This window comes from Vicia villosa, unplaced genomic scaffold, assembly GCF_029867415.1.
Source record: "Vicia villosa cultivar HV-30 ecotype Madison, WI unplaced genomic scaffold, Vvil1.0 ctg.000334F_1_1_1, whole genome shotgun sequence".
NCBI lineage: Eukaryota > Viridiplantae > Streptophyta > Magnoliopsida > Fabales > Fabaceae > Vicia > Vicia villosa.
Genome location: NW_026705148.1, coordinates 429,672 through 457,117, shown reverse-complemented (window position 1 = coordinate 457,117; position 27,446 = coordinate 429,672). Strand labels below are relative to the sequence as shown.

The 27,446-nt window shown below is 32.6% G+C and overlaps 3 protein-coding genes and 1 pseudogene across 3 annotated transcripts; 1 reads left to right on the top strand and 3 right to left on the bottom strand.

Moving 5' to 3' along the window:
* Positions 1-5,323: 5,323 nt before the first annotated feature.
* On the bottom strand, positions 5,324-6,014 carry LOC131626899 (uncharacterized). Its single transcript, XM_058897734.1, has 2 exons — positions 5,720-6,014; positions 5,324-5,617 (listed from the first exon to the last, which is right to left on the bottom strand). Exons 1-2 carry the CDS (start codon positions 5,898-5,900, stop codon positions 5,379-5,381), a joined length of 420 nt encoding a protein of 139 aa, XP_058753717.1. The 5' UTR covers positions 5,901-6,014; the 3' UTR covers positions 5,324-5,378.
* A 5,118-nt stretch (positions 6,015-11,132) lies between these two features.
* On the top strand, positions 11,133-14,206 carry LOC131626912 (uncharacterized protein At3g27210-like). Its single transcript, XM_058897748.1, has 3 exons — positions 11,133-11,545; positions 13,393-13,473; positions 13,611-14,206. The coding sequence occupies exons 1-3, from the start codon at positions 11,389-11,391 to the stop codon at positions 14,000-14,002; spliced, it is 630 nt and encodes a 209-aa protein (XP_058753731.1). The 5' UTR covers positions 11,133-11,388; the 3' UTR covers positions 14,003-14,206.
* An 808-nt stretch (positions 14,207-15,014) lies between these two features.
* On the bottom strand, positions 15,015-17,972 carry LOC131626911 (pentatricopeptide repeat-containing protein At3g04130, mitochondrial). Its single transcript, XM_058897747.1, has 2 exons — positions 17,845-17,972; positions 15,015-17,478 (listed from the first exon to the last, which is right to left on the bottom strand). The coding sequence occupies exon 2, from the start codon at positions 17,441-17,443 to the stop codon at positions 15,905-15,907; it is 1,539 nt and encodes a 512-aa protein (XP_058753730.1). The 5' UTR covers positions 17,444-17,478; positions 17,845-17,972; the 3' UTR covers positions 15,015-15,904.
* A 1,516-nt stretch (positions 17,973-19,488) lies between these two features.
* Positions 19,489-20,117, bottom strand: LOC131626906 (SEED MATURATION PROTEIN 1-like; annotated as a pseudogene).
* Between the last annotated feature and the right edge of the window lie 7,329 nt (positions 20,118-27,446).

Sequence of the window (27,446 nt, the reverse complement as noted above, 5' to 3'; positions counted from 1 at the left end):
TATTATTATTATTATTATTATTATTATTATTATTATTATTATTATTATTATTATTATTATTGTAGGAACCCAACAATTAGGTTTGGCCCAAGTGGTAATTAACAGGTGTAACCTCCAATCAGTACGGGGAAGTAAAACGACTACACTTTGAGTTATGCTTTCTTGAAACGAAAAGCACATTTGTCAAACAAAACGCACGAGTGGGTTGAACAGCACAATCACTTGAGTTTTGCTGCATGCCAAAGAAGATGACCGGAGGTAGAAAACCCTGCAACGGATGGATATCCGACGACGACATGGAAATCAGGTACTTTCTTTCCCCGTTTGCTTATGATTACATATCGGTTTGTTAAACTTTCAAAATTCTTAGTCGAAGTGTTGTTTTTAGAAGGGTAGAGATGCATGTATTCGATAAAGGCGAGTATTTTTCTTGAAGTAAATATTTTTCTATATCAGCTTTCTAAACTTTAACTTTGATTGGCGCTCTTATGGCTATTAGGTATTTATGGGTAATGAAAATATTGACAATGTGTTGTGTTTTTCCTTTGAAAGAATATGTAGAGAATATGAATATATGTATATAGGTTTAATAAAAACGAACTAAGAGCGATTAGGGTTTAGGTTGATGAATTTCAAGGATTCACACAAACAGAGTACGACAATTGGGATTATCGATTCTTCCATTTTTAAATTGTTAGGGTATCTGTCGCTGTGGCTAATGAATTTTTTTATCTATAACACAAATATTTAATATGTGTTCTGATTTTTTGGTTGTTAGCGACGACGGAGCAATGAGGGTGATAGATGGATTGGTTGCTGAAACAGGGTACAATGCAGATGAGGCAAAGAAAGCTGCAAAGAAAGTACGTTTCGATGAGAGGACTGCTACAGCAAACAGAAGAGGAAAAGAACATGGGAAGAAAGATCGGGTTGGTCAAATTGCTACGACATCCGGCACGCCAGTTCCTCGACCGTCAAACAATGTCAATGTTGTGATTCATGATGTAAAGGAGGAACCGATTGAAGCGATGGCTGAGGACCAACCTATTGAGAGTGTCGATGTGGAGCCAAGGCGGGTTTCAAAGAAAAAGAGTGTTAAGGAAACAGGTGTAGGAATTAAAGAAAAGCGAAAAGAGTTCGGAGGAGCAGGTTCTTCACGTGGACCAGTTAAGAATCCTGTCTTGAGAAAAGGAAAGCAGCCAAAGAAAGGGAAAGGAAAGCAGTCGGCTGAAATTACATGGGAGATGTCGAATGGGGCAAAGAAATTCACCTGGAAGAATCGCATTACAAACGGAAAAAAGAGTTCAAAAAATGTTATGGTAAGATCATAATTTTGTATGTGATTCGTATTCTTTTCATAGAAAAACCTTATGAAATGGTATACTGAAATACTTGTGTATTTATGCAGCATTTTCCAAGGGAAATAGCTAAGAAATGTCTTCGGGTATATCAGGATGAAATTAAAGTTGTAGACGTGGAGACTCGAGAGGTGTTCAATTGCAGCCTTCATAAGGCGTCAAGGAAGGGAGTCCCAAACACGTATGAAAGGTACATGGCTCAGGGCTGGTACGAATTAGCCAAGAGTATCAAACTTTGTAATGGCGATACTTTAATTTGGAGCATGCTGCGCTTTTCGCCTTATGTGTATTTGACCGTGGAAAAGCGTAGAAGAAACTAAATTGGCTGTTTTTTCCTTTTTTGTTTGCGGTGATGCTTTAAATTATGGGTTGAAAACAATGATACTTTGGAAACATTGCCGGTTAATATTATAATATATGTTTGCAAACACATTTTGAAACAATATTGTTTCCTTTAAATTATTCTCTGGATATACATGTTGGTCTGAATTATGATATTACATGAACTTGATTTGAATCAAGTACAGTTTTAGGGATGTACGTGGGGACAACAATGAAATTGAAAATGCAAATGACAGCTCCTTTGAAGAATTTACTCAGAGAATTTAGTTGGCGTTGAAGAAAGAATGATGACACCAACCAAGAAAGACCATAACTAAGAATCAAGGAAGCATATCATTTATTCTCTTAATTATAGATTGTAATCTCTTAATTATAACTTTGCACGAAGTTTGACGAATATCGGTATTTTAGTGTCTATGAAATATATTATGAATTATTATTATTTTGCTTTCAAAATAAAAATCCAAATAGTTGATTAATTAAATAATTTGATATTATAATCAATTTTTTATAATAAACATTAATATTTATGAATTAAAAAAATTTATTATAAAATTGTAATAGGGCTATTTTTTAAATATTTAATAATGAATACTGGTTATTATAATTTTGTGTATTGTGTGTATTTATGGTTGAACTATTATTATTATTATTATTATTATTATTATTATTATTATTATTATTATTGTTATTATTATTATTATTATTATTATATTATTTAACAGATACATAAAAAAAATCAATAGATTAATTCACGTGTGTATTAGTTATTGTTGGAATAATAAATTTAAGAAATCCTAACAGTTTGGAAAGAGTTTTTACAAAGAGGTAGTACCATTCGGATCCCTTGGGAAAAGCAAGGTTTCTATTTTTTTCCTTTTTTCTTTAGTACGAAACGAACCTTTCGCCATCTTAGTCGAAAATGTCAAGCCTCAACCGGAAAGTTGAAGATGACAGGTAAACACCGACGTTTTTGTTCATGTTCAGTTTTGTAGGTTCATATTTTGTGTATGGGCATTATATTTCGTCCTGCATGTTATTATGTGGGTACCGATTTCTGGGTTTTATTGTCTGGGTTAGATGCATGCTTGTTTTTGTTGTTTGTAGGATAATGTTATTAATCGACAGTCATCTAAGTGTTCTGAATACGTGTAGGTGCCGATCGAAGAATCCTGTCTTCCCGTTTGATGCAAAGATCAAAGAACTTTACTTTGAGTATCTTGAAGCTGCGGAGGAATATGAGGAAAGTACCGGCAAGAAGCTTAAATTGACATCATTTGAAGATTTTTGTCATGATGTTGATCCTTTGTGTTTGGAGAGTTTGAAGGATGGTTGGGATGATGAAGTGATTGTGAAGCAAGAAGTATCTGTTACTGTCCCTGAAATAGTTAGGGTTGATACATCTGTCATTCCTGATCAGTGTGAAGACTTGGTATCAGAATGTGTAAAAGGGTAAACATTTAATTTATTGTGTTTGAGTATAAAAGACATTGTTGTGTGACAGATGTTTTACAGAAATGGTATTTTAATATTGTTAGTTTTGTATTTTGGGATGTTTTTCTGATATATATTGTTCTTGTGTTTGCAGTTGTTCAAAGTCTTTAGTTGGGGAGTCAAGTATTGCTGGTGTCGGGGTAGATGGTATTGATGGAACTGCAAACAAATTGGAAAATGCGTAAGTATGATTTTTAAGTTCATGTAGTAATATGTTTTCTAAAGACAGTATGTAATGTTGAATAGTACTTTGCAGTGATTATAGCTCAGATGAGTCTTATGATGGGCTGTTTGAAAGGCTGACTCAGGTTCAGATGAGTCTTTAGTTTACTGAATTAGTTTTAGAGTCGATTGTGTGTGTTATAGTTTTTGCATGTTATTTTTTATAGTTTGTAATATTTTGATCAAATCATGTATTGGTGATTAAAATTGGTTTATGTTATCATCAACTTATCGAAGATGGAGGTTGCACCAACATGTTATATGTTTGTGATTTGTTTTTTTTTTAAAAGTTTTTGTTTTATGTTCATTGAATCATTATTTGAGGCGAATGTGTGTGTAGTTTGTTTTTGTATGTTGCTTTTATAGTTTGTAGAATTTTGATAAAATGTGGTATTTTCCAGTAAAAGGGTTTTCTTTTGGCAGGAACACTTCTAAGATGGAGGTTGAATCAACATGGGATAGGTTGAATAGGGAGATGTTGGTCAACAGCTTGTCAGAAAACCGGAAGGTTAAGGATCTATGGCAGAAAAGTCGTGCAGGGAAGAATGTTGTGCGGGAGGTCGTTGTCACCGGGGAAAGTAGTGGATGTCGGTCTGAAATGATGATCGGTGATGAAACTAAGAGTGATCGGAAAGGTAAAGCAGTGTTGAAGGAAGGTTATGTGAAGGGTGTGGTTCAAGTAGGGCGTAGAAGAAGTGATCGAATATATAGTAAAACGAAGGGCAAAGGTGCAGCGGGAGAACCAACGATTGATGGGGGAGTTGGTGTCAGTTTGGGTGCAAGAGCTGGATTTGAAATGAGGTCGTCAGAACGCGTGAATAAAAAGAGAAAGAGTTGCAGGATTGTAGAACCCGTTCAAACGAAGGATGTTGATGGACACAGGTATTTTTCGTGGTGTAAGGTTATAGAATGTGCTAAGGTAGCTGGGAGAAATGTTCTTGTAAGTATATTAAGTTATTTAGCTTAATTATAAAAATATACGCATTGAATGTTGGATATTTTTGTTGTTTTTATTTTGACAGTTGTAATTATAGTTTGTGGCGTTTTATGTTTATGTGCAGCAATTCCCGCAAAAAGTTATCCGCGGTTGCTTGGACAAGCATTATACGCGTGTTTTGTTCAGGGATTCAGATTTGAAAAAGGTCTTCAAATGTGAACTCCATTATGCTAAGAGAAAGAATTTTGTTGAGAGGTTCATTTACGATGGGTGGTCTGATTTTGTGAAGGAATGCCGCATTCAGGATGGTGATCGTCTTAGATTTGTAATGTGTGACAAACCAAGCCCGGCTATTACATCTGGAACACAATTGGTTGCTGTGTCAGTCGTCAACAGATCAAGAGCTTGATGATTGTGTTTTTATTTAAGTCAAAGACATGAATGTATATCAAAATATCAGTTGTATTTGTGTGTGTGAACATGTTGAAAACAGTTTCTCTTGACAATGAGTGTTTTTGTTTTTATGTTATTTTGTGTAATATAAATGTTTTTATGTTATATGATGCTTTTGTTTTAAATTATGGTATTAAGTATGTCAGTGTTGTTATTTTGAGGTTTGATTCACAATAGTCATTGTAGTTGGGTGTTATGTTTTGAATGGTCAGTTATAAGTAAACATTTAAGGATTGGTTTAAAAGTATAAAAGAAATCAACATAATATTTTTCAAATAAAGTGTTTGTGGCTGAAATTATTTTCATTAATATCAGACTACATTTATATTGGTGAAGATTTCCTTGTCAACTACATTTGTAGTTATTGATTTGAACTTTGCATGTTCATCATGAACTTTTTTTTATTGTAAAGGCTAAAGAAATATATTAATAATAACACAGCATAAGACATGCCATGATCCTGTTACAAGTTTACATACTGGTACATATAAAAGGCAACAAAGGCTCAGCACTCAACTTCTATCTCCACCCAACCAAGAGTAATTTTACCACCAGAATAAAAATCACATAGTTTAAATCACACCACCCAACTTTGTTATTATCAACCTTGTTCCATTACATAAGCCTTCATACTGGTTGATGTTTCTCATGACCATAATTGGTGTCCCAACCTTTAGTTTTATATGATGGTTAGGTAATCCTGATGTTTGCAGTGAACTGAGAAATTCTGGGGTGAGGATGTCAACCAATGTTACATCGTGGAATTCCGACTTATCAATAGAATTTGCACTGAAATAATCACGCACGTCTCCTGTATTGGGAATTTAAATAGTTAGTTCAAATGAATATAAAAATTGAATCATGTATACCTGCCATTAAATCAAGAATATGATTTAGATATTTTGTCAACAACCTCCAATGTAGAAGCAAGAATTGCTCGTAAATTCCGGATATGTAGAATTAACTATTGCTACGATTGGGTCCTCAAATTCTGTAATCAACAGGTCTGGTGGAATATCAATAACTGTATCACCATTGTTTGATTCGGATACTTTGCCTTCTCCAATGTTTTTTATCATTTTCTGTTTTATCATTTTCTAATGTCATGGCATACAGAGGATTTCAATTAGATGATTAGGATTATGAAAATAAATGTATTACTGAAACTTTAATTAAATGAGCTTACCACAGAAGGTTTCCTATTTAAGAGTCTTAGCATTGTAGGAGCAGGAGTACTTTTAGGGTCAGCCGCTGTTATGTCATAAATGGCAGGAACGAATGAGCGCATATGTCTTACAGTCGAAACAAACCCCTGAAAGCAAGAAAAGAGTTAATATTTCAGAGCAAGTTTTAGGCAATTATATTTTTGGTTATCAATATATGTTTTGAATGGTTAACTCATGCTGTAATAATGTTTATATTATGGATAATTTATTCTTCTTTACATTCAGATTGACAAATATGTCTTGTACGATTCCATTACAGGAAGTTGAAAATTACTTTGCCGCCTAATTAAAGCCATAAGGCAATAATTCGAGGCTTAACTATTTAACAGAAGCAAAGATCAATAAAGCCAACAAAGGGCATAATGCTTAACCACCATAGGTCAGAATCCACGTAATTCTTAACCATCTATGACAGAAGCAGCATGCTTAACCATCCAAGACACACACAACATGCTTAACCATCATAGACAGAAGCTCACCACAAAACCAATAAGGCTAATAAAACCTGCATCAAACAGGGTAACAAATAACAAAAAAATCAACAGCCCAATGGAGGAGCATATCCATTTAAATGTGTCCTCAAACCATAAGATAAACATATGTATCAGATATGTGAAATCTTATTTAACTACCTCAAAATTCAATTCAAATGCAAATTCAGAATTCATGCATATGATAAAATACAATCCCTAATCCACAACTACACAATTTCTGGATAATTCAATTCCATTTCAGAATTCATTAATTACATAAATACAAATCTAATCCACAATCACATAGAATTGGAAAATATACATATTGGATCGATATGAACCTGTCAAAGGAGGCTACAACATGGAATCATTGTGCTTTGTACCATAGATGATCTGCTGAAAAAAGAACCAGATCTGAATTACACGCAAATTTACTCTGAAAGCTCAACATCAAACATGAACACGGTTAAAAAATGGGTGGGAGTGTCCCATCCTTCACCTTGAGCAGCTTCATCTTTCGTCCATATTTATCGATCTCATTGTCTTCACCAACCTTGAGAATATGATTTCGTTGGCGCCGAAGAGGTCGAAGTCATGTTCATCTGTTCGCAGGTTCGCAGAGAGAGTAAACAAAAATCGAAAGTGGAAGAAGATAGAAGAACATATGATTTGAAGAATTACGGAGTATGTCCAATTTGGGAGAAGGTTGCAGAAGAAGAACATATGGATGGAATTTAGGGATTTAGGGTTTTGAAGGAAAGTTAGGAGAAGGGTGAAGGATGAAGAAGAAGAACGATAATATGAGTTTAAAAAAAATTGTAATCTAATAAAAGTTAATTTTAATTTGTAAGATATTATTAAATGAATGGGGACTTATATGCAATAATCAAAAGTTTTTTTTAAAAATGGGTCCCACAGTAAAGTTATTTTTACCATAGAGCTGATGTGGCTTAAATTAACTTAGAATTAATTAGGGTTGATTAGGGCTTTAATTCTATTGGTCAATTGCAGTGACTTCACCACTGAAGTCAAACGGGCGAATGCACCGTAGAATCTCCCTTTTTTAAATTATTTTATTTTATGCAGCAGACACTTTTTTTCTCTTGAGAGTTTAATCTCTTTTTTTGTTTTTCTTTGTTAGCTTTGTAAACAAAATATATACTAATACTATACTACAGAGCTATACCATGAAAAATAGAGTCCTTAATTTAGATTCCAAATTGTCACAAGTCACAACCAACAATCCATTTCATGTGACTGTGGGGCCACTCCCGAAGTATCCGCATACAATACAATACACCATACAGCATTTTGTATCTGTAATAACTATACACATCACATAGTATTCATGAATTTATGAGTCATGAGACACCCCACACCACATCACACGATTTGTCCTATCTTTGACATTACTTTTTCCTAAGAAATAATGCAAACATTCAGCACATTGCATTATTCCGTTCACGCATTATTCTTTGCATCATAAATCTTCACTCTAGAACAAACAACTAGCATCAAATTTTGGATTTGATTTATTCAAATTGGATGTAAAGATTTCTTATACGTTAAATAAATTATAGCCGTAATATATTAAGAATATTTATTTTTATTCTAATTAGTTTTAAAGTAATGTTATTCTTACACACATATTATACATCAATATTTACACAAAATACTGTTCACCGTATTTATACGGTGAACAATGTTTTTTAAAATAAAATAATAATTTATATTTATATTTTTAAAATTAAAGACGAAACTGTTCATGTACGGACGTGCATTAACCAACTTCATTACTGCATTAACCAAGTTTTTACACTGCATTAACTAAGTTTGATGACAGTTAAAAATTATTTTCAATACCTGGATGTTGCATTAACCAACTTCATTACTGCATCAACCAAATTTTTACATTGCATTAACCAAATTTGGTGACTACGGTAAAGTACTCTTCATGGGTGTAAGAATAGCATTACTCAAATTTGGTTAATGAAGTGTAAGAACTTGGTTAATGCAGTAATGAAGTTGGTTAATGCAACATCCAGGTATTAAAAATAATTTTTAGCAGTCACCAAACTTGGTTAATGCAGTGTAAAAACTTGTTAATGCAGTAATGAAGTTGGTTAATGCAACATCCAGATATTAAAAATAATTTTTAACAGTCATCAAACTTGGTTAATGCGGTGTAAAAACTTGGTTAATGCAGTAAAGGAGTTGGTTAATGCACGTCCGTACATGAACAGTGTCGTCCCAATTTTAAAAATAAAAAATATTTTTTATAAATATTATTATTATTTTATTTTAAAAACCAGTTTTTACCGTATAAATATGGTAAATAGTGTTTGATGTAAGTATTAGTGTATAATATGGATATAGGAATAACATTACTCTTAGTTTTAAGGTCTCAAGTACAATTTATTGTAATTTGTTGTGGTATTAAAGTTTATACACTTAGTCAATATCAAATTATATTCTATTCGGATAATATATATTTAAATAAAGAAGCAATAAACCATATAATAAAATAATCTAATAGCATAATATACCAACAAAAAAAGAATTAGGATCAGTTGATACTAGCTGTTAAAAGTTTATTTTGACACTAAATTTTTTTCATTCATGGTTTAAAATTTAAAGTTTTTATACTTTTTTATTAAATTTAAATTTGTTCTATTTATCGATGTATTTTATTTCCTTTTCAATATTACATACAATTTTTTTTTAATTTGGATTTTTTACAATTTCTCTCTATTATAACTTTACTAATTTTATAATTATAATTTAAGATTTAAATAAAAATTATTATAATTTATTTTAAGAAGAAAAGTTATTTCTACATGATTATGAGATGTATAATGATAATAAATTATTTTTTCTTAAACAAATTATAATATTTTATCATTTTGTTCAAAATATTCAGAAACAAATTATTAACTATTATAATGATAAAATAAAAATATTTTATTTTATTTTATTTTGAATTCAATAAAAGATAATATTATGATAATCTCTTATTTATGTGTACCCAAATATCTTAATAAACAGCATATATGCAATTTCAATATATAAAACAATTTTTTATTTTTTTAATAAATTATTACATTTATCAAATTAATATTTTTTAAATATATTAGTTTTTTAAAAGTTTTTTACTTAGAATCTCACGAATTTTTAATTAGAAATATTTTTAATATAGTATAAATCATCTAAATAAATGGTAAAAATATATTTAAAAAATTATTAATATTACTTTGATCTTATTCCTTAAATAATACATTTAAATTATATTCATTTTATATATTTTCTATTATTAATAATAATAATAAACAATTTTGAAAATGGTAAAAATATATTTAAAAAATTATTAATATTACTTTGATCTTATTCCTTAAATAATACATTTAAATTATATTCATTTTATATATTTTCTATTATTAATAATAATAATAATAAACAATTTTGAAAATGGAAAATATAAAAAATTAATTCAAATTTAAATGAAATATTTAAGAAATAGGATGAAATTAATATTCATAATTTTTTATTTATTTATAACATTTATTGACATGGTTATACTATATTTAAATAAATTAAATAAATTTTTTTAAAATTATGTAGAAAAATATTTAAAAAATAAAATATTTTAAATAAAATAAGATAATATAATACTTCATTATTATTACTAGTATTATTATGATTATAGTAAACAATAGCTTGTTGCTGCATATTTTTTATGTAAATTTTGAATAAATGTGGTAAAATATTATAATTTGTTTAAGATATTTTAGGTTTTTTTAATACAAATTATAATGATTTTTAATTTAAATCTTAAATGTATAATTATAAAATTAGTAAAATGATAATATAAATTAAAAATTTAGATATCAAAAACTGAAGGAAAAAAAAGAGTGAGAGAGAGAAAATTTGAAAAAAAAATATCATTTTGAAATAGAAATTATATATATATATATATATATATATATATATATAATTAAAAAAGAAAATAAAATATATTGATTAAATAGAACAAATTCAAATTTGAAGAAATAAATATGGACCTTTAGATTTAAAACAATGAATGGGTAAAATTTGGTGTTAAAACAAACTTTCAACGGATCCGGACTCATATGCTTATTTATAAAAAAAAAAATTGTGAAAATAAGAAAGACAAAAATAAATCTCAACCATTCATTATCACCACTATTCCATAATTTTTATTAAAAATTAAATTAAATTTATTCTCTAAAATAATGACATGGTACCTTCTTTCATACTACATCCGGTGTCATTTATAAGAAAAAATTCTCTTTTTAAATATATTGAATAAATAATGTATTTGGACAATATAACAAAGATTAATGAGAGATCATTCTAAAAAAAAAATTTAAAAAATTGAAAAAGAGAATCTTAAATTTAAAAACAATAATGATATTTTTGACCATTTATATATTTAGGAAGTTCATAAAATTTTAAAAAATATATATATATTAACAAAAAAAAAAAACATAATAAAATATGTATTAATGTATGATATTAATATTATAATGGTTGATAAAACTTATACTAAAATTTTAGAATGCAATAATACATAGATGAATGAAAGTTTGTCTTTTACTTAGAATCTATCCATTTCTCTTTCCTTACAAGTCCAATCACCTGTTACTTTCTCTGTTCTTCCTTTCACTCCCATTGGCCATTTTCCCTTTCCTTTCTAACTAACGCATTTCTTTTGCCACACCTTTCTCATTCTTCACCTCTCTTCCTCTTTCACTTTCACTCCACTCTCCCTTTTCAAATGAACTCTTTTTATATGCTGCAAGGTGTACTTGAACTTTGAATTGAATTGCAGTCATAGAAGAAGGAAAAAAAAGTGATTTTTTGATATGGGTTCTTGTTCTTCTGTCCAAAGGAACTCTCTTTGTTCTACAACTGTTGATAAGCTTGTGATTCTTCCATCACCCATCAAAGATAAACCCAAAAATGATAACTTTATCATCGATCATGTTTCTCTTAAGTCTCAATCAACTAACACCTTCCATGGTATGGTCCTTCTGGGTTTGTTCTCATGCATCATACTCATCATCATCATATAAAGATACTATTTTTATTAATATATTTTCATCAGAACTCAGTCTTAGCACTTTTATGAACTTTTCTTAGGGTCTTCTATTGACTAGTGATCTTATATCTTGTAGGGTCTCTCATGATTTGTTTATCTTTTATTAGTCTTCACTTCATGCTTGAGGTTTTTTTTTGTTTATTTATCTAAAAGTTTAACCCTAGCGAATTTGAGGCCCTGTGCGGTAGCCTGTCTTGTACGTCCTCAAAGACGGCCTTGGTTACTTGTTAGATTGATTTAGTCGCATATGATATTGTTATTATTGTTGCTTTAACTAATTGTTGGTGGAAAAATGATTCTGGTTTTTTTTCATATCACAGTCAATTTCCACTGATTACAAAAGCAACTACCTTTTTTTGCAAATATATGCTGTGGTGGGTGGTTGTCTCTTGAGTTTCTTGATGCCTTTTCATTTTATGTAAATATGAAGCCAAAGATGAATCTTATGTGGGGGTAGGATGTTATTTTCAAAGGATTTGTATGATAATATGGTTAAGGTGGTAAAAGTTGAAAGGTAGAGAGAGATATACCAAAAAAGTGTTATATGTACAACTTAGAATATGTGTTTTTCATTTTTGTCCAAAGGACAAAATCTGCAACTGGATTTGGTCAAAATTCAAACAGAAAGATTTATCTGGTTGTTGGCCTACCTTTGAATGTAATTCATGATATATTTGTGGACATGTGGTTGTTGTTGGTAGAAGTTTAAGGGCTAGTATGGTCAATATCAATTTATTAGGGTAGATATTATTAACACTTATTGATTGTTTGTTTGTTGAATTTTGGATCATTTTGACTACTTTTGGTGGGGCATGACTTTGTTGTCCAGTTGTTTCTTTAAATTTTGTATTTAAATTAAGTTATTCTCTGCTCATGCAACTGCGGATACTAATCTCCTAGGTAATTGAAGTCAATTTTAAAGCGTTAGTCACTTTCAATGTATATTTTTCCGTATGCACAAGTCAGAAATCGAATCACCGGCCAAATAGTTAAGAGACTCAAGTATATATCTATAACTTTGTGTTTAGGAAACAGATTGTAGAATATCATGCATCATGGTTATGTTTTTTCATGATATCTGTGATTTTGAGTTTAGGACACAGATTGTTGAAGGCTTTTTTGAATATGGTCCCTCCCTTATTGGAGCTTTGGGACCAGTAGTTTAACACCACTCTGTGATGGCTCAATCCTAGCTTTGAATGAAAACTTGCATTTCTCACCTAGAATTATTCATATATGCAATCTACTTCATCTTATGGACCACAACATAGCAGGATTATCACGTGAGAGTAATTACTAAGGAATAGTTGTACAGTTTTCAGTACTAGAAATTAGGTGAAACAAACTTTTTTTTCTATTTAGCACAACATATTTACTATTAGGATGTTTTTTATTTCCTGTTAGGACATTCTAGCACACCATAACAGAAAATAGAGTCCTCTAATGTTTCTGCAATAAATGATAATGCCAACTGTTACTTCAAATTGGTTCAAATGCTTGTTTACACAAAGTATTTATGTGTCATTGTGTTGTGATGGAAAGAAAGTCACATGGTAAGTAAAGAGAATTAATAACAAGTACTCCATGCATTCCTTTTCTCGAGGTTATGTAGTATTGGCACTTTAGATTGAAGGCATGTCTGGTGTCCGCCACAATATGGCACCGATGTATATAGTTAAAATCAATCATTCTGCTTTCGTCAATCATTTATGCTTCATGTGTTAGTTTTTGGTTTATCTTACAAAATCTTTTGTACATTATGATGCAGGTAGCAGAGATGAAGCATTTTTTGATTCCAAGGGCTGGTTAGACTCAGATTGTGATGACGATTTCTATAGTGTCAATGGTGGTAAGGAAGCCTTCTAATACTTTTTCTAGTTTGTAGTATTCTCTAGTGAGTAGGAAGTGAAACTCTGTATGCTTCATATGTTTTTCACGACTTTTCTCCTTTTAATCGAACATATAAATTTTCCTGTTTCTATCCAGATTTCACCCCATCTCGGGGAACCACTCCAGTGCATCACACATTTGGGACCCCTGCCATCAACAAAACCCCTTCTCGTCATATAGCTCCGGAGCCATCTCCAAAGAAAAAGAATTTGTTAGAACTTTTTAGAGAAAGTGTAAGAGAAGTGCCAAATGATGAAGTAGGAAAAACTTTCAGCAATGAAGAGAAACAAGTTAAACCAAAAATTTTACATGATGTTCTTAATAAATCTGCACAAAGTACTCCTTATATCTCCGGTAGCATTGAACAAACCATGAACGATGAAAATGAATCGGTTAAGCCTGTGCAGTGTTGCCTTCCACGCTTGGGTAGCTTTAGTGAGAGGAGAAGGAAAGCTAGTCTTGATATAGCAGCAAATGGAAAAGCTTGATTTCTAGTGCAATGTATCTATGTATTTATAAGACATGTTGGAAATTGGAAGGTTAAACTTTCAATTAGTGAAATGAATTTGATGATAACGTGCATCTTTATCAAGTCCTTGTAAAGAGTTAAATAGTTATATGAATTTGGAAGCATGTAAATATGAAGGGATGTTTTATGTCAATAAGCAATGAGATTTTTGTTTCATAATCAAGGGATTGCTTCATCTTAAAAAATTGTATACAAAATACTTGCATGAATTTAATGAATATATGAGAATTTGATGTATATGGAGTTAGGTGCGCCATTCTGTTAATTGTTGGCCAATTACTAACTAATGATTAGTTGCCAACTTGCCATAGTTATTTGACAATTGGCTATCATATTTTATTGTTAATAATACATCCAACTAGGGTTAAATGATATATGAAAGAATCTTCTGCATAGTTGGATTATGTCTTCTATTTGATGGATTCAATATCAATTATTATGGCAACAGAGAAGGATACATGTACTGTGAAAGGTACAATAGAATAACAAATCCTCTTACATATCTATCTATATCTAACTGAGATAAGAAAGTTTGTATCTGTTTTTTCTGCAAATTCGTTAATGGTCTCCCAATCCTAGAAAGTGAAATATTTGTAAGCATAACTATGAGCCCTAGACGGTCTTCCCTTAACTTCCCAAGGAATATGCGGGAGTAGGGGGAGACCGTTCTTCCTCCTACATTGGAGGAGCGGTTTCCACCTTTCCAATATTGACCAACCGATCTTTTCAAAGACACCTCATCTACCACTTATTGTTGAGATAAACTAACAATAGACATGGATTTGGGTCGGATGACCCAAGCTCCAATCGGGTGACTAGAGATCATGCCCACACAATTCATGTAATGGCCCTTTCATAACTCATTTGGGCTGATCATGCGATGGGTTGTTTCTCTCTAGGGTACAATAAAAGTTATCTCAATCCGATTCACAAAGCACAAAATAAAGGTCAAATTATGCTCATGGGCAATATGAGAAAAGAAAATCTTACTACTTTGGGAGAGACGAGATACAAGGAGAACTGACCAAGATGTATCTGAGTAAAATTCTAACACCAAAGAGTATCGTTTACAGTGTATTGCAGTTTACAGTGTATTACAAAGAGAACATCAAAACAAGTTTATCGATACCACCATTTCTCTGTTATCGCTGAGTTTCAATAAAAATCTGTTAGTTGATACTGTAATGTTTGTACTCTATAGTGACTAGAGAATGACAATGACTCAACACTTACTGAACCTGTTTCTTTGAGGGTGCTTGAAACTCATCATTTGTTCTATGTTCAAGAATCCATATCAAAATACTCCATAAATAGGTTATACAATCTCTCTGCAAGAATAGTCTCGTACAACTTTGAAACTGTGCTTCAATGGAAAATAATCAAACTTTACAACGACATTATTTCTGAATTTTAGTTGTAACCTTCCCCTTCATCATTCAACATATCAAACCTAACCAACTTCAGGTTTGAGTCTTCTGATCAAGCTTCTTAGTTTTAGGGGCAGTTTAACCTTCAAAAAACATCATTTCTCTCGGCTCATTCTTCTACCTACTCAAAAGTTCTGTTTCTTCTCTTTCTTGTATTTCTCTCATTAAAGTTACAAGAAACTCATTCTCTTTCTCAATTCTCTCCTTCTGACCTCTTTCTTTCTCTTCTCCCACTTTCTTCTCTGTCACTCCAACCAAACAAGAAGGAATCGAGAGATCATAGGCTATAAATGAAAGGGAATAAATAATATAAAGAGAGGATTATCTGTGGTGTTTGAGAGGATTTGAATGTTGGAGATAACCAAGTCTATTGAATACTCTCGATTGAGTTTTCTATTACATTAAGAACCAGTATCTATCAAAGAGACTTGCATTTAAAGTTTCTTCATAAGTATCTCAATTTTCTCAACAGCTTGATACATATTTTTCTGCTTGACTTCATCCAAGAGCAAACGGCAAGTTCTATACATAGGTACTATATCTTGATCGACCATCTCCTCAAACAGATCGAATGCCCACTTGCATCTATCTGCTCTACAGAGCCCATGAATTAGCAGTGTATAGGTTGAAAGATCAAGACCAATATGATATTTAACTATCATGTCATTTAATATATCATTTAGCAAACTATCTACTTGTCGCATTTTAAAGCATGACTTGATCAGTGGATGATAAGTCTGAATATCAGGTTTACATAGGCCGGACTCTTCCATCTCCTTCAGAACGCCAAAAGCTCTCTCTTCTCGTGCATAGTAACAAAACATAGAAATCAATGAATTATAGGTGGATGTATTTGGGGTCACACCTGCTTTCGGCATCGCAACTTTGAATACATGCATAGCATCGTCTATTCTACCTGCTCTCCCCAACGTATAAATGAACGAATTGTAAAAAAGAGTATCAGGCTTACATTCGGTAGAGCTCATTCTATCAACTACTTGCAAAGCTTCGTCGATTTTTTCTGCTTTTGCCAGAGCACACATGATAGTAGTATAAGTGACCACATTGGGAGAGCAATTTTGAGCTTGCATTTCATCAAGAAGTTCATAGACCCGGTCAAAATTCTGTTCTTGACAATAACATTGAATGATGGTGGAATAACTAATAACACAAGGGCGACAACCATAACCTTTCATTTCTTGGATTGTCCAAACTGCCTCCTCAACACGTCGGATTTTGCACCATCCATGAATCAATATGTTAAACGTGTGAGCGTTTGGAGCAATGTGATGCTTCAGTTCCAAGTAAATTTCACGAGCCTGCTCAACAAATTTCTCTTTGCATAGAGTATCAAGCAACACATTCATGGATTCCGTATTCTTCTCCAAGCCAAGAAACTGTAAGTCGTCAAATATCCTCACAGCATCTTTCCACTGTTTTGCCCCAACAAATCTTCTCATTACTTTGGCTATAGTATCGAGAGTGACGAGATTCTCCTGACGCATTTCTTCTAAGATCTCTCTCATCTTTGCCATCACCTTCATTCTACCCAATATATCTACCATCATATCATACGATTCTTGAGAATGTTTAAAGTTTGTATGCAAACCAGCCCATTTGAATATCCCCAACGCAGACTTCCAATCATCCTTATACCGACATAGCAACCTATTAACAAGCTCTTGAGACGGATGAATACCATTTACAACTTCATCACCGATTAGAGACAGGAGAACGTCTTCCTCGCTACTTCCTTTGCCGATTTTTGCAGTAAGAATGTCCACAGACCTCGTAAGGTCTTGAGATTGTTGTTTACGCCAAAAGTTGCTAGCTTCTTCTCCAGAGTGACAATTTGCTAAAGAAGAAATGAAAGTTCGTGGACAACATATGCAAGAGGGGTCGCGAACAAGAACAACAGCGCCATATATTGACTGCATGGAGGTGACTCTAAGAAACTTGAGAACTATGGTCATGATTAAGGCTAGAGATGATAATGAAGATCCATAATCTGCTTCAAAATAAAATTACGTCGAAAATTAGGTTTGAGAAATTGTTAGTGAGAAAGTTAAATTCTAAACTAGATACTATTTCTTAGAGCAAAATAACGAAAATGTGATGATTATGATAACAAATTTCATATAATAATAAAGTAAATTCAAGTGTTATAGCGTGAATGTGACATTCTGATTGCAATAAATGTTATAAGGTGAAATGAATCAAAGTAATTAAACTGAAAATTCTCCGGTGTGTTACTTTATGAAGGGCGGTTGTCGCGGCCGCGAACGGAGGTGGAATCGCAACCTCGCGTGGGGACTATGAGAGGGGAAAGAAAATCCAAAATGAATAAGAGGGAAAAGGTGGATGAGATTCTCACTATTATGGCGGTCGATGACTTCTACCGGCTAGTTGGGTCCAGTGCTGACTCCGATAACGTCTTCCGGTGACTCAGACTTGTTTCTGATTCAACCAAGCTAAGCGGGGAAACTGGAAAGGGTTTTGTTTTTGCGGATTTTTTTTATTATTTTTAATTAATCGCTCAAATAGAACAATTTTCATAAAAATAAATAAAGTTGTTCAAATAAAAAAAAAAAGAGAGATTTTTTTTAGAAGGGTTAATAGTCATTTGCCCCCTGCAATAGTAGCGATATTCGGTTTACCCCTTTTTAAAAAAAAAATTGTTTTAGCCCCCTATAATATTAAAATTGTAAGTCTTTTGCCCCCTAAGAGGAAAAATTATCCCCCTTTAAAATATATTTTTTTGATTTTACTCCCTGGTTTTTACACGTTTAGGGGGTACCCAAATATTACAGGAGTAAAACAAATTTTTTTTTTAAAAGGGGGGTAAACCGAATATCGCTACGCAGGGGGCAAATGACTATTAACCCTTTTTAGAATATCCCAATTTTTCAAAATAAAATACTTCATTAACCCACGTTTAAATAATATACAATCTACCTCATTTTTATAATAAAATAAAAATACCAACAAGAGGATGCGCTAATGTTATTGGGACATGTACTCTAACTCTATCTCATGCTTCAATGCCTCTTACACATGTACTCTTGTCATGTCAATGCATAAGTATGTGTTAGAGGCATTGGTGCCTATATGTAAGTTAACTTTTTAAATTAAATTAATAACAAAATAATAATTATAAAATGTTTAGAAAAAAATTAAATTCTAATATTATTTCATAAAATAGAATTAGACAACAATAGAAGAGAATTTTAATGACCGGCTCGATCAAAACGTCCATCGGTTCCACACCTCGACACATTCGTTTGTCGTCGAGGCTTCACACGATTTCTCTAAGGTGTCTGGGGTCTCCTAGAATTCGTCTGAGTCTGAGATTTTTGGTGCGAGGTTCTTGGAATATTAGTGTTATCTAACCAATTGTTGATTATATCTCCCTAGGAGCTTGTGTTGTCATAATGGAGTTCGGTGCCCATTGTTGGAACAAGTTTGGTTATGCAACTAATTCTTGAGCTTTGATGATGACAAGTATATAATGTAAGGAGAATAATTATGTACTCTAATAGTTTGTTAAATGCGCAGGATCTGGTAATTAGTTCTGAACTCTAGACTAGCAAGTTGTGGACTCTGGACTAGTGAAAGTTCTTGACTTTAAACTCTGAATATCAAACGCACTTTGAACCAATGATGAATACAAGATGTGTTTACAAGCAAATCTGCATTTGAAAGCATCAAGTCAAATCGTGAAAGGATATTATCCAGAATGAATTTGATTCAAGACTCTAAAGTTTTAACATTCTTAAAGCTCTAAAGACATTATGATCTTCAACAAATTTAATCAGAAGCCCCTGACTCAAGAAGTTAACCATGAAGAGAGATAATAACTCTGAACTCTGATCAAGTTTCAACAACTTATACTCATAAGCCTCTGACTCAAGTTAACTATAACGAGAGATAGTAACTATGAACTATGATCAAGCTTTATCAATACTTATCTGAAGTCTCTGATAAGCAGTGGCAGAGCCAGAAAAATTATGAAGCCTGGGCAAAAAGTTTAAAGACGGCAAATTCACATTTGTATATAATTCACACGTGGAAGAGTCTGGACAAGCAAGGAGCTCCAGTAGTGAAATCACTAGAATCTCCTCCTTCAGTTGTATCATCAAGTTGCAGTTTAGATTGATCAGAATCTGAGATTTATTGTTGTTGGTCACTCTTTGGAATATTTTTTGTACTTGAAAACAAATTCACTCTTTCAGAATCTGATATCTATCCTCTTTCAAGTGGTGTACCATGCTTATAGACTACTCTCATTGCTTCATCTGGTGATAGTTTTGCTTGTGATGTTCCATATTTTATATCATATTTGCTTTGAGCTATGGTGATAATTAATTAAATCACATGCAATTGAGTTGATTAATTCATGTGGTTTCCGTTATTAGTGAATGGTGACAAAGGGGTGGATTTTAGGCAGAGGGGAGTGTGACGCGTGGATGGTTATTTGTATAACTAAGTGACAAATGTGCATGAGTAAGGTTAAAGACTTTCTTAGGTGGTGACATGTGGAAGAGTTTGTTCTGATAAGAATCTCATGACAAAAAAAGCATGTGACTACAGTACAATATCCTACTCACTTCCCTAAAAATCTTGATAAAAGATTGTACTCTGCGTCATCTTTGCTATCGCACGTCTCAACATCTATTCTAGTGCTAAAAGCGTCACTAGTCTAGTACTAGCTAGTGTTTCTAACATTTATATTCTTTGTGGATTCTCATTATTTTATTCTCCAACTGATCTATTTCTTTATCCATAAAAAGAGGACTTAGAAGAATGAAAAATAAGTGTGTGAAGCTGCACAAACAAAGATACACACAAGAAGAAGAAAATATGTGTGTAAGAGTTCGTGAAAGCATGTACAATTGAGAAAAAGAAATGAAGAAGATCAGTGAAGATGTACAATGAAGAAAAACATGAAATTGAAGAGACAAGCTAACACTAAGCAAATAAAAGTAAAAAGAATACTCAGCAAGAAGAGAAAGAGCAATCGTTAAGAAGATCTTCAAGAACAACAAAGAGAGAAACACTTAAGAGCTTTACCATTTGACAACGTTTAAAAAAATATTTTTCAAATTTCCTCTCTTGATTATTTGACAAGGCTTTTTTGGTTTACAATTTCTTTCAACTGTCTCAAAACACCTAGAACTATATTCTAAAATCTAGCAATTTTCGAGTAAGGGGTGTTTCTCTAACTTCAGAGATATTTTGTACTTCAAGTTTGAAATTTTGTAATTTACATATAATAAATACTTTCAAAAAGTTAAATTTGAATCCTGAAACTATATCACATACAATAGTTGGCATATACATAAGTGATCGAGAGTATAGCTGCTCCAGTATCTTAAAACTAAGTTACATTTTTTTCAAGATTGTCCAGCGGCTTTTGAATTTTGGAACAACATCAAACCGATAGAGTGGAGTCTGATTTTCATTTTGGCTTTGTATGTTTGATTGGATTGGAATCTCTCTCACATTGGAGGATTTAATCCGCCACCCCCTTCAGTTATACCTAACACCCCATATATGTGTTTTTACCGTTATACCATTGTTTAAAATTACTGGTTTCATAAAGTATGAGTAAATACCAGAAAGTTTGAAATTTCTGGTAAGAAATCATAATTTTCATGAGTTTTTATTGGAAATTTCAAAATTTTCAGTAAAACTCTTGAAATTTTTTATCAACAATTTTAAATGTATGCATTTTTATCGAAAAATTTGAAATTTCTAGAAAAAACTCTTGTATTTTTTAGGCCAAATACCCTTTTTCGTCCCTTATCTTTTACGCGGGGTCCAGTTTCGTCTCTTAATTTTTAAAAAGTGCAAATAGCTCCCTTAACTTTTTAAAATGGATCACGTTAATCCTTCCGTCAACATCTGTTAGTTAATTTGTGTATTTAATATTCATGTGTGTTATTAAGATGTTGAGGTGGTCCCTACGTGTCATTAGACTCAATAATTAATTAGTTTAACCTCACAATCCAATGACATAACCTCTGCAAACAACACAGAGCGAGTAAGGAGGCGAATTTGCGAACACCATGTGCGACATTGAAGGAGGTTATTGAAGGAGGTTTCCATTGAAGATTCACGGTTGATTTCGCATCTTCTTTCAGGTATGTTTGATTTCACATCTGCTTTCCTAGTCACTTTGATACTTGGAGTTATGATTTGGGGTTTTTCAGTATTTTTAGGGTTTTTATGATTTAGGGTTTTTATGATTTAGAATTTATTGTATGGAGAGGTGGGCAACAAATAGATGGAGGTTCCAGAATTTGTCTATCGATGCAGTCCTGCCCAACATAAGTAAAAAAGTTGAAGAAACTAGTTCTTATACCAATTCATGGATTGTCAGGTAATCACATAATATTTTATGTATTTTTACAAGTAATTTTCCATTTGAAGTAGTGCATATATATATATATATATATATATATATATATATATATATATATATATATATATATATATATATATATATATATATATATAAACTGAATGTAGGATGTCTGGTGAGCATATCTTTGAAGTTAAACATATAGAGAATCAAGCTGAAATGTTAATTGTCAACTTGAAGGATAACATGTGCTCTTGCAGAAAATGGGAACTTACTGGACTTCCATGTGTTCGTGTTTTGGCATGTATGAAGAGTAGAAATTTTAAGTTGAAAGATTACATCCCTGAATATTATAAAAAAAGTAGATACATGGCAGTATACAAACTTGTGCTTTATCCTGTAAATTGTTCAAATTAATGGGAAAAAACACCTTATTCAGATGTTAGACCTCCAAAGTTTAGAAGGATGCCTAGTAGACCCAAAAAGAAGAGAAATCATGAACAGGGTGAGATTGATGGCACTAACAGGAAGATAAGGAGAACAGGGTTAATTGTGAGATGTAGTAGGTGCAATAAGCCAGGGCATAACAAAGAAACATGTAAAGTTATAGGGCCTGCTCAAGAGACTCCTCCACAGCCATCTCAAGTGACTGAACCAACACCTACTCTTACCCATCCATAACAAGTGACTACACCAACACCTACTCCTACCCAGAAATCTCAAGTGACTGCACCAAAGCCTTCTCAGCAACCAACATCTCAAAGTTCTCAAGCTTCTAAAGGAAAGACTGCTCAACAACCAACTATAGGAAAGACAAAGAAGATGGGTGTCAGAAGGGGACCAGCTCCACGGGTAACACCTGGACCTACAACCAGATTAACTACATCCAAAAATGTCATTGGCCCAACAACAAGAAGGACTACACCAACAAAAAGATCCACACCCAAGAAGAATGCTTAGTTTGATCAATGTCTGTATTTTGTGTTTAGTTTGAACATATGTTGTCTCTAATATCTCAATTTGCCTCAATTTTACTGTCTTGTATTATCAATTGGTACACATGTTGGTACCATAACTGACATCATAACTCAATTGCATAACTGCATAACTGCATTCACCATTACTGATACAATAATTGCATTCATAAAAAGTAAATAAAATGTTGGTACACAATAACTATAATTCGTCATAACTCAATCAAATGTTGCATACAACTGGTGAATAATTACTGATACATGATAAAACCCAAAACAAACGCAGAACCTTAACTAATTGCCTAACTCAAAAGAATTACTGATACATGATAAAACCCATAACTATGAACATTACAACAAGCATCATAATCCAATATTTTTCCAGCTTCATCTTGTTCAACAACCTCTTAAACTGGTCTATCTCTTTCCTTGTTTCTTCACATGAGTCTTTAACTTTTAAAAACTCCATCTGCATATCATCCAATCTCTTAGCAAGCTTTTCCAACCTAGACATCACAAGTTGTCCCTTATGATCTTCAGTTTCCTCATAAAACCATTCGAAAAACCCACACCCGGGTTGCCCAGATCCCTGCAAAGCACATAGAATGTTGTTCAACTTTGTAGACATTATAACTAACCTTAAAATGGTTAAATAACATACCTTATAATGCGGACATCCCCAAAAATGTTTCCCAAAGCTCTTAGTTGTCTTCGCCCTTCGTAGAATCGCCCTATCTCTGCAGTGGCGGAGCGGTTTCCATGGCATGTTCAAACTTCCATGGCTTCTTTGTACCATGGAGGACGAACAGCTTGAAGATTTCATGGAGAGACTGTTCAATTTCTGGAAAGGGGAAAAACCCTAATTCGTTTGCAGAAAACAAGGAAGAAGAAGCTAAAGGAAGGTGTTACCAAGCCATATACCACGCACGCATTAATAAACGTCTGTTATCATAAAATAGACAGAAAGGACCAACGTGATCATGTTGCACCCCAAAATTTGCCCTCTTAATTTGAGCTATAAGTTATTAACGAAGTTTATTTCGTTGTTCAAAATTGAAGAAAAATGATAAAGAGTTTTCGTGGGTTTAGGAAGATACGGTGTGAAAAATGGTTTATACAGTTGAAATACGAGAAAATTCATAAGTCCAATTTGGAAGGTGATATGAGCTGAATTCTACGATATCTACAACTTTCGTGTTCGGCTCAGAAGCCAATTCTTTGAGGAAGGTTGTCAAATTTGTAAATTACTCGAGGTTTCATAGTGAAAAAGAGTGCTGAATGTAGGGTTTCGGGCCTCGGAAAATTCATATCACGCAATCCGCTCGTCGGATTCGCTTGAAACTTTAGATGGAGCTCCGTACCATCATTACCAAGATTTCATATGTTCGGACCATCGGCTGATTGTGCACCGAAAATGCCCAGAATTTTAAGGATCGTCGCGTTGTTTTGGTAAAAAAGTGTGTTTTCGAGTATGTCGCGCCGAGTTCGAAAATTCATAACTCCTTCGATTTTTATCGTATGAAGTCCATTCTGGCGGCATTATCTCAGAAATTTAGTTAGGTCCTACTATCCACGCCTGTGTCTAAAACCACCGGATATAAACAAAAGTTCGATTTTGCGTTTGAAATAATAGAATTTGATTTTGATTTTGAAAAGAATGAGAAAAGGATTACCCTAAGAGGTGCAAGTTTGATTGTGTTTGGATTCAGATATTTTATCTTTGAAGTTAGTGATCTAACGATTCAATTTTATCTTTGGCATACACGCAGTTTATATGTGCTGGAATTTAAAATGCGGAAATGTAAAATGCGGAAAGTAAATCTACGCTATTACATCGATTGTGCAGGAAATGTAAACTACGCTATTTACATGAATTTGACAACCTATACATTTATCTAGGAATTTAAATTGCAAGAAAATAAAAGAAATGTTTATGGATTTTTTATGATTGATTTTAATTATAATTAATGCATGATTAATTAAATTAAAATGAGGAAAAAAGATGAAAATAAATTTCAAACCTAAAAATTAAGTTCAAAATATGTTCAAAATGCTTGTTAATTAATTTTAAAACAAAACTAATTTTTTTGGGATTTTTGAAATTGATTTGAAATTTATTAAGTTAATTAACACATAATTATATAAATAATTACACAAATAATTAAAACTTAAAGAGAAAATTATTCTAAATATGTACAAAATTAGCCTATGATATATAAACAATATTTAATATAAAGAACAATTTTTTTATGATTTTTGATTGGTTGAAAATAATTAAAAGATAAATATATGCATATTATCTAATTAATTATACAAAATATTTAAATTATGAAGAAAAATAAAATATTTTTATATTAGAAATAAAATATTATTTTAGAAACTTAAAAATATTTTTTGTGTATTTTTTGGATTTTTAAAACTATTTTTAATTAATTTTGCAAGGAAATTAAAATAAAAATAGAAAAATAGAAAGTAAAATAATCAGGTGTGTGATGCTGATGAGTCCATGGTATGGACCACTTGTCTGGTGCGTTGGATGAAAAGTTGAGATGATCCAAGGGCTCAGATCGTGAGGGAACATGATATGATGGTGGGGAACATGCGCTGAATTCAAGGAGAAATCAAACTTTCTGACTGGGACCCACAAGTGCACGCGTGGATGGAAGACTAGTTGACCTACCAATGATGAGGAGCCACGCGAGCGGAGGGAAGAGTCAGCTTTGACTGACGAACCACGCTTGGACGCGTGGTCGTCTTCAACCTCCGCCACCTTCATTTTTTAACATAGATAGCGGCGGTTTTAAACCCCCTCTATTTTTACGATAAAAAACACCATTTTTGGTAGCTTCACAAACCTGCAAGAACAAACGTTAGGAAGAGTAACAAATGACCCAGATCCCCTAATTGGGATGCTCTGAGTCCAAATATGGTATTAGTTTCACTGTTTGAGCGTTGTAGCCATGGGTTCGATGGAGTTGAAGTTTGAACATGCATGAGCACTTGTTAATGGCATGGGATGATTCTCACGTGGGAGCTAACATGTTAGGGCCCAGATCTACCTTATGGGACCTCATGAACTCATTAGAATGATTAGACTACATTGATATTGATTAAATGTATGAAAACGAAAATTAATTATGTATGAAAGTGAAGAGTACTATACACGTGTTATAACTCTTATAGGACCATATTATGAGTTCATTCTTAATCTATGCCACCTTAGGAGAAGATTGAAAGTGATAGTTTGTATTGATAATGATTGGAATATGGAAATTGAAAATTACAAAGTTATGGAATTTTGAGAGAATTTTGGTGAGTTTTCTTGCTATGCCTTGGCTATAATTTCGTGTGTTTTGTTGTTGAAGTATTCAGCTTCATTTATAGGCCAAGAGGTGCTTAGAAACTAAGCCAAGAAGCATTGATTGCCTTTGTTGAATTCTTGATTTTTAAATATTAAAAATCTTTGAATTGTTGACCAAGTCTTGCTCCTCTTCACTTCTCTTGCCTTGTACTTCAATCTTCTGCAGAAAATTAAATATTCTTTGATGACTCATGCTTAGAAACTAAGCTATGCATTATCCTTCCATTTTCCATTTTCATTTAATCTTAAAATAGGATAAAATTAAACCAAAAATGAATAAAATGGTGTGGGCTTTGTCTTGGTCGTGGGAGGCCCATTATATCATGGTAAACATGTTTGAACTATGAAAACTTGGCCCCATTTGGAAAAAATACATTTTTGAGCAATGTTGGTTTTATGCATTTTCCCAAACTTTAGCCAACTTCAACAAGGTGTAAATCCCTCAATTTTTGTCATATGAAGGAGATCTTGCACTCTTTGGAAACCTCAAAGAGTCCTCTAACCAATGTCTTTGGTCTCATGTCAAAATGATTTTTGATGCTCCTTGTGTATCCTTTTGAAAAAAGTGTCTTTTTGTTGACTTTGAAAATGACCTGTAATGTCTTGGTTCATATTTTTCAAATGGTGAACCTAATGACCATGGGAGCAATTGCATTTGAAAGATAATTGAATTTCCTTCAAAATGAGCTTTGGTTTGAATTTTTTGGATGAAGGATGAGAGAGTTATGACCAGTCAAAGTTCAGTTGACTTTTTAGGAGAAAACCCTAATTTTGAATCTTAGGGTTTTGTTGATTTTTGATCTTTCCTTGATGAATTATGATCATCCAATGATCAAATGATGAATCCTTTGACAAAATATGGATGTTGACAAAAAATTTCATTTTTGACTGTCTGTTGACTTTTTTGGTCAAACGGGTCGTTTGTTGACTATTTGAGTTGCTGACTGTGCGTCTGAGCGAATTGAAGTTTGAAAATTTGTATGATGGTACTTTGAGATGTATGGAGGTCCATGAAATCCATTTGAGGTCTCAAAAACTTGTTTCTCCTGAAAAAACAATAAACCCTAATCAGGGACTGTTTGTGTAGGAGACAGTTAAGCGTACCTGATTTTTGTGCAGTGCTGAGTCTCTGCTAATCATGTGATATTCAGAAGACTTCTAGGAAAAAAATCTTGGAATTTTGAAATGCAAAAGTTTGATTTGATTGATGGTACAAAACACGGAGAATTGTACTGTCAGCAGTTTGACTGTCAACTGACTATTCAGGCATGTAACAG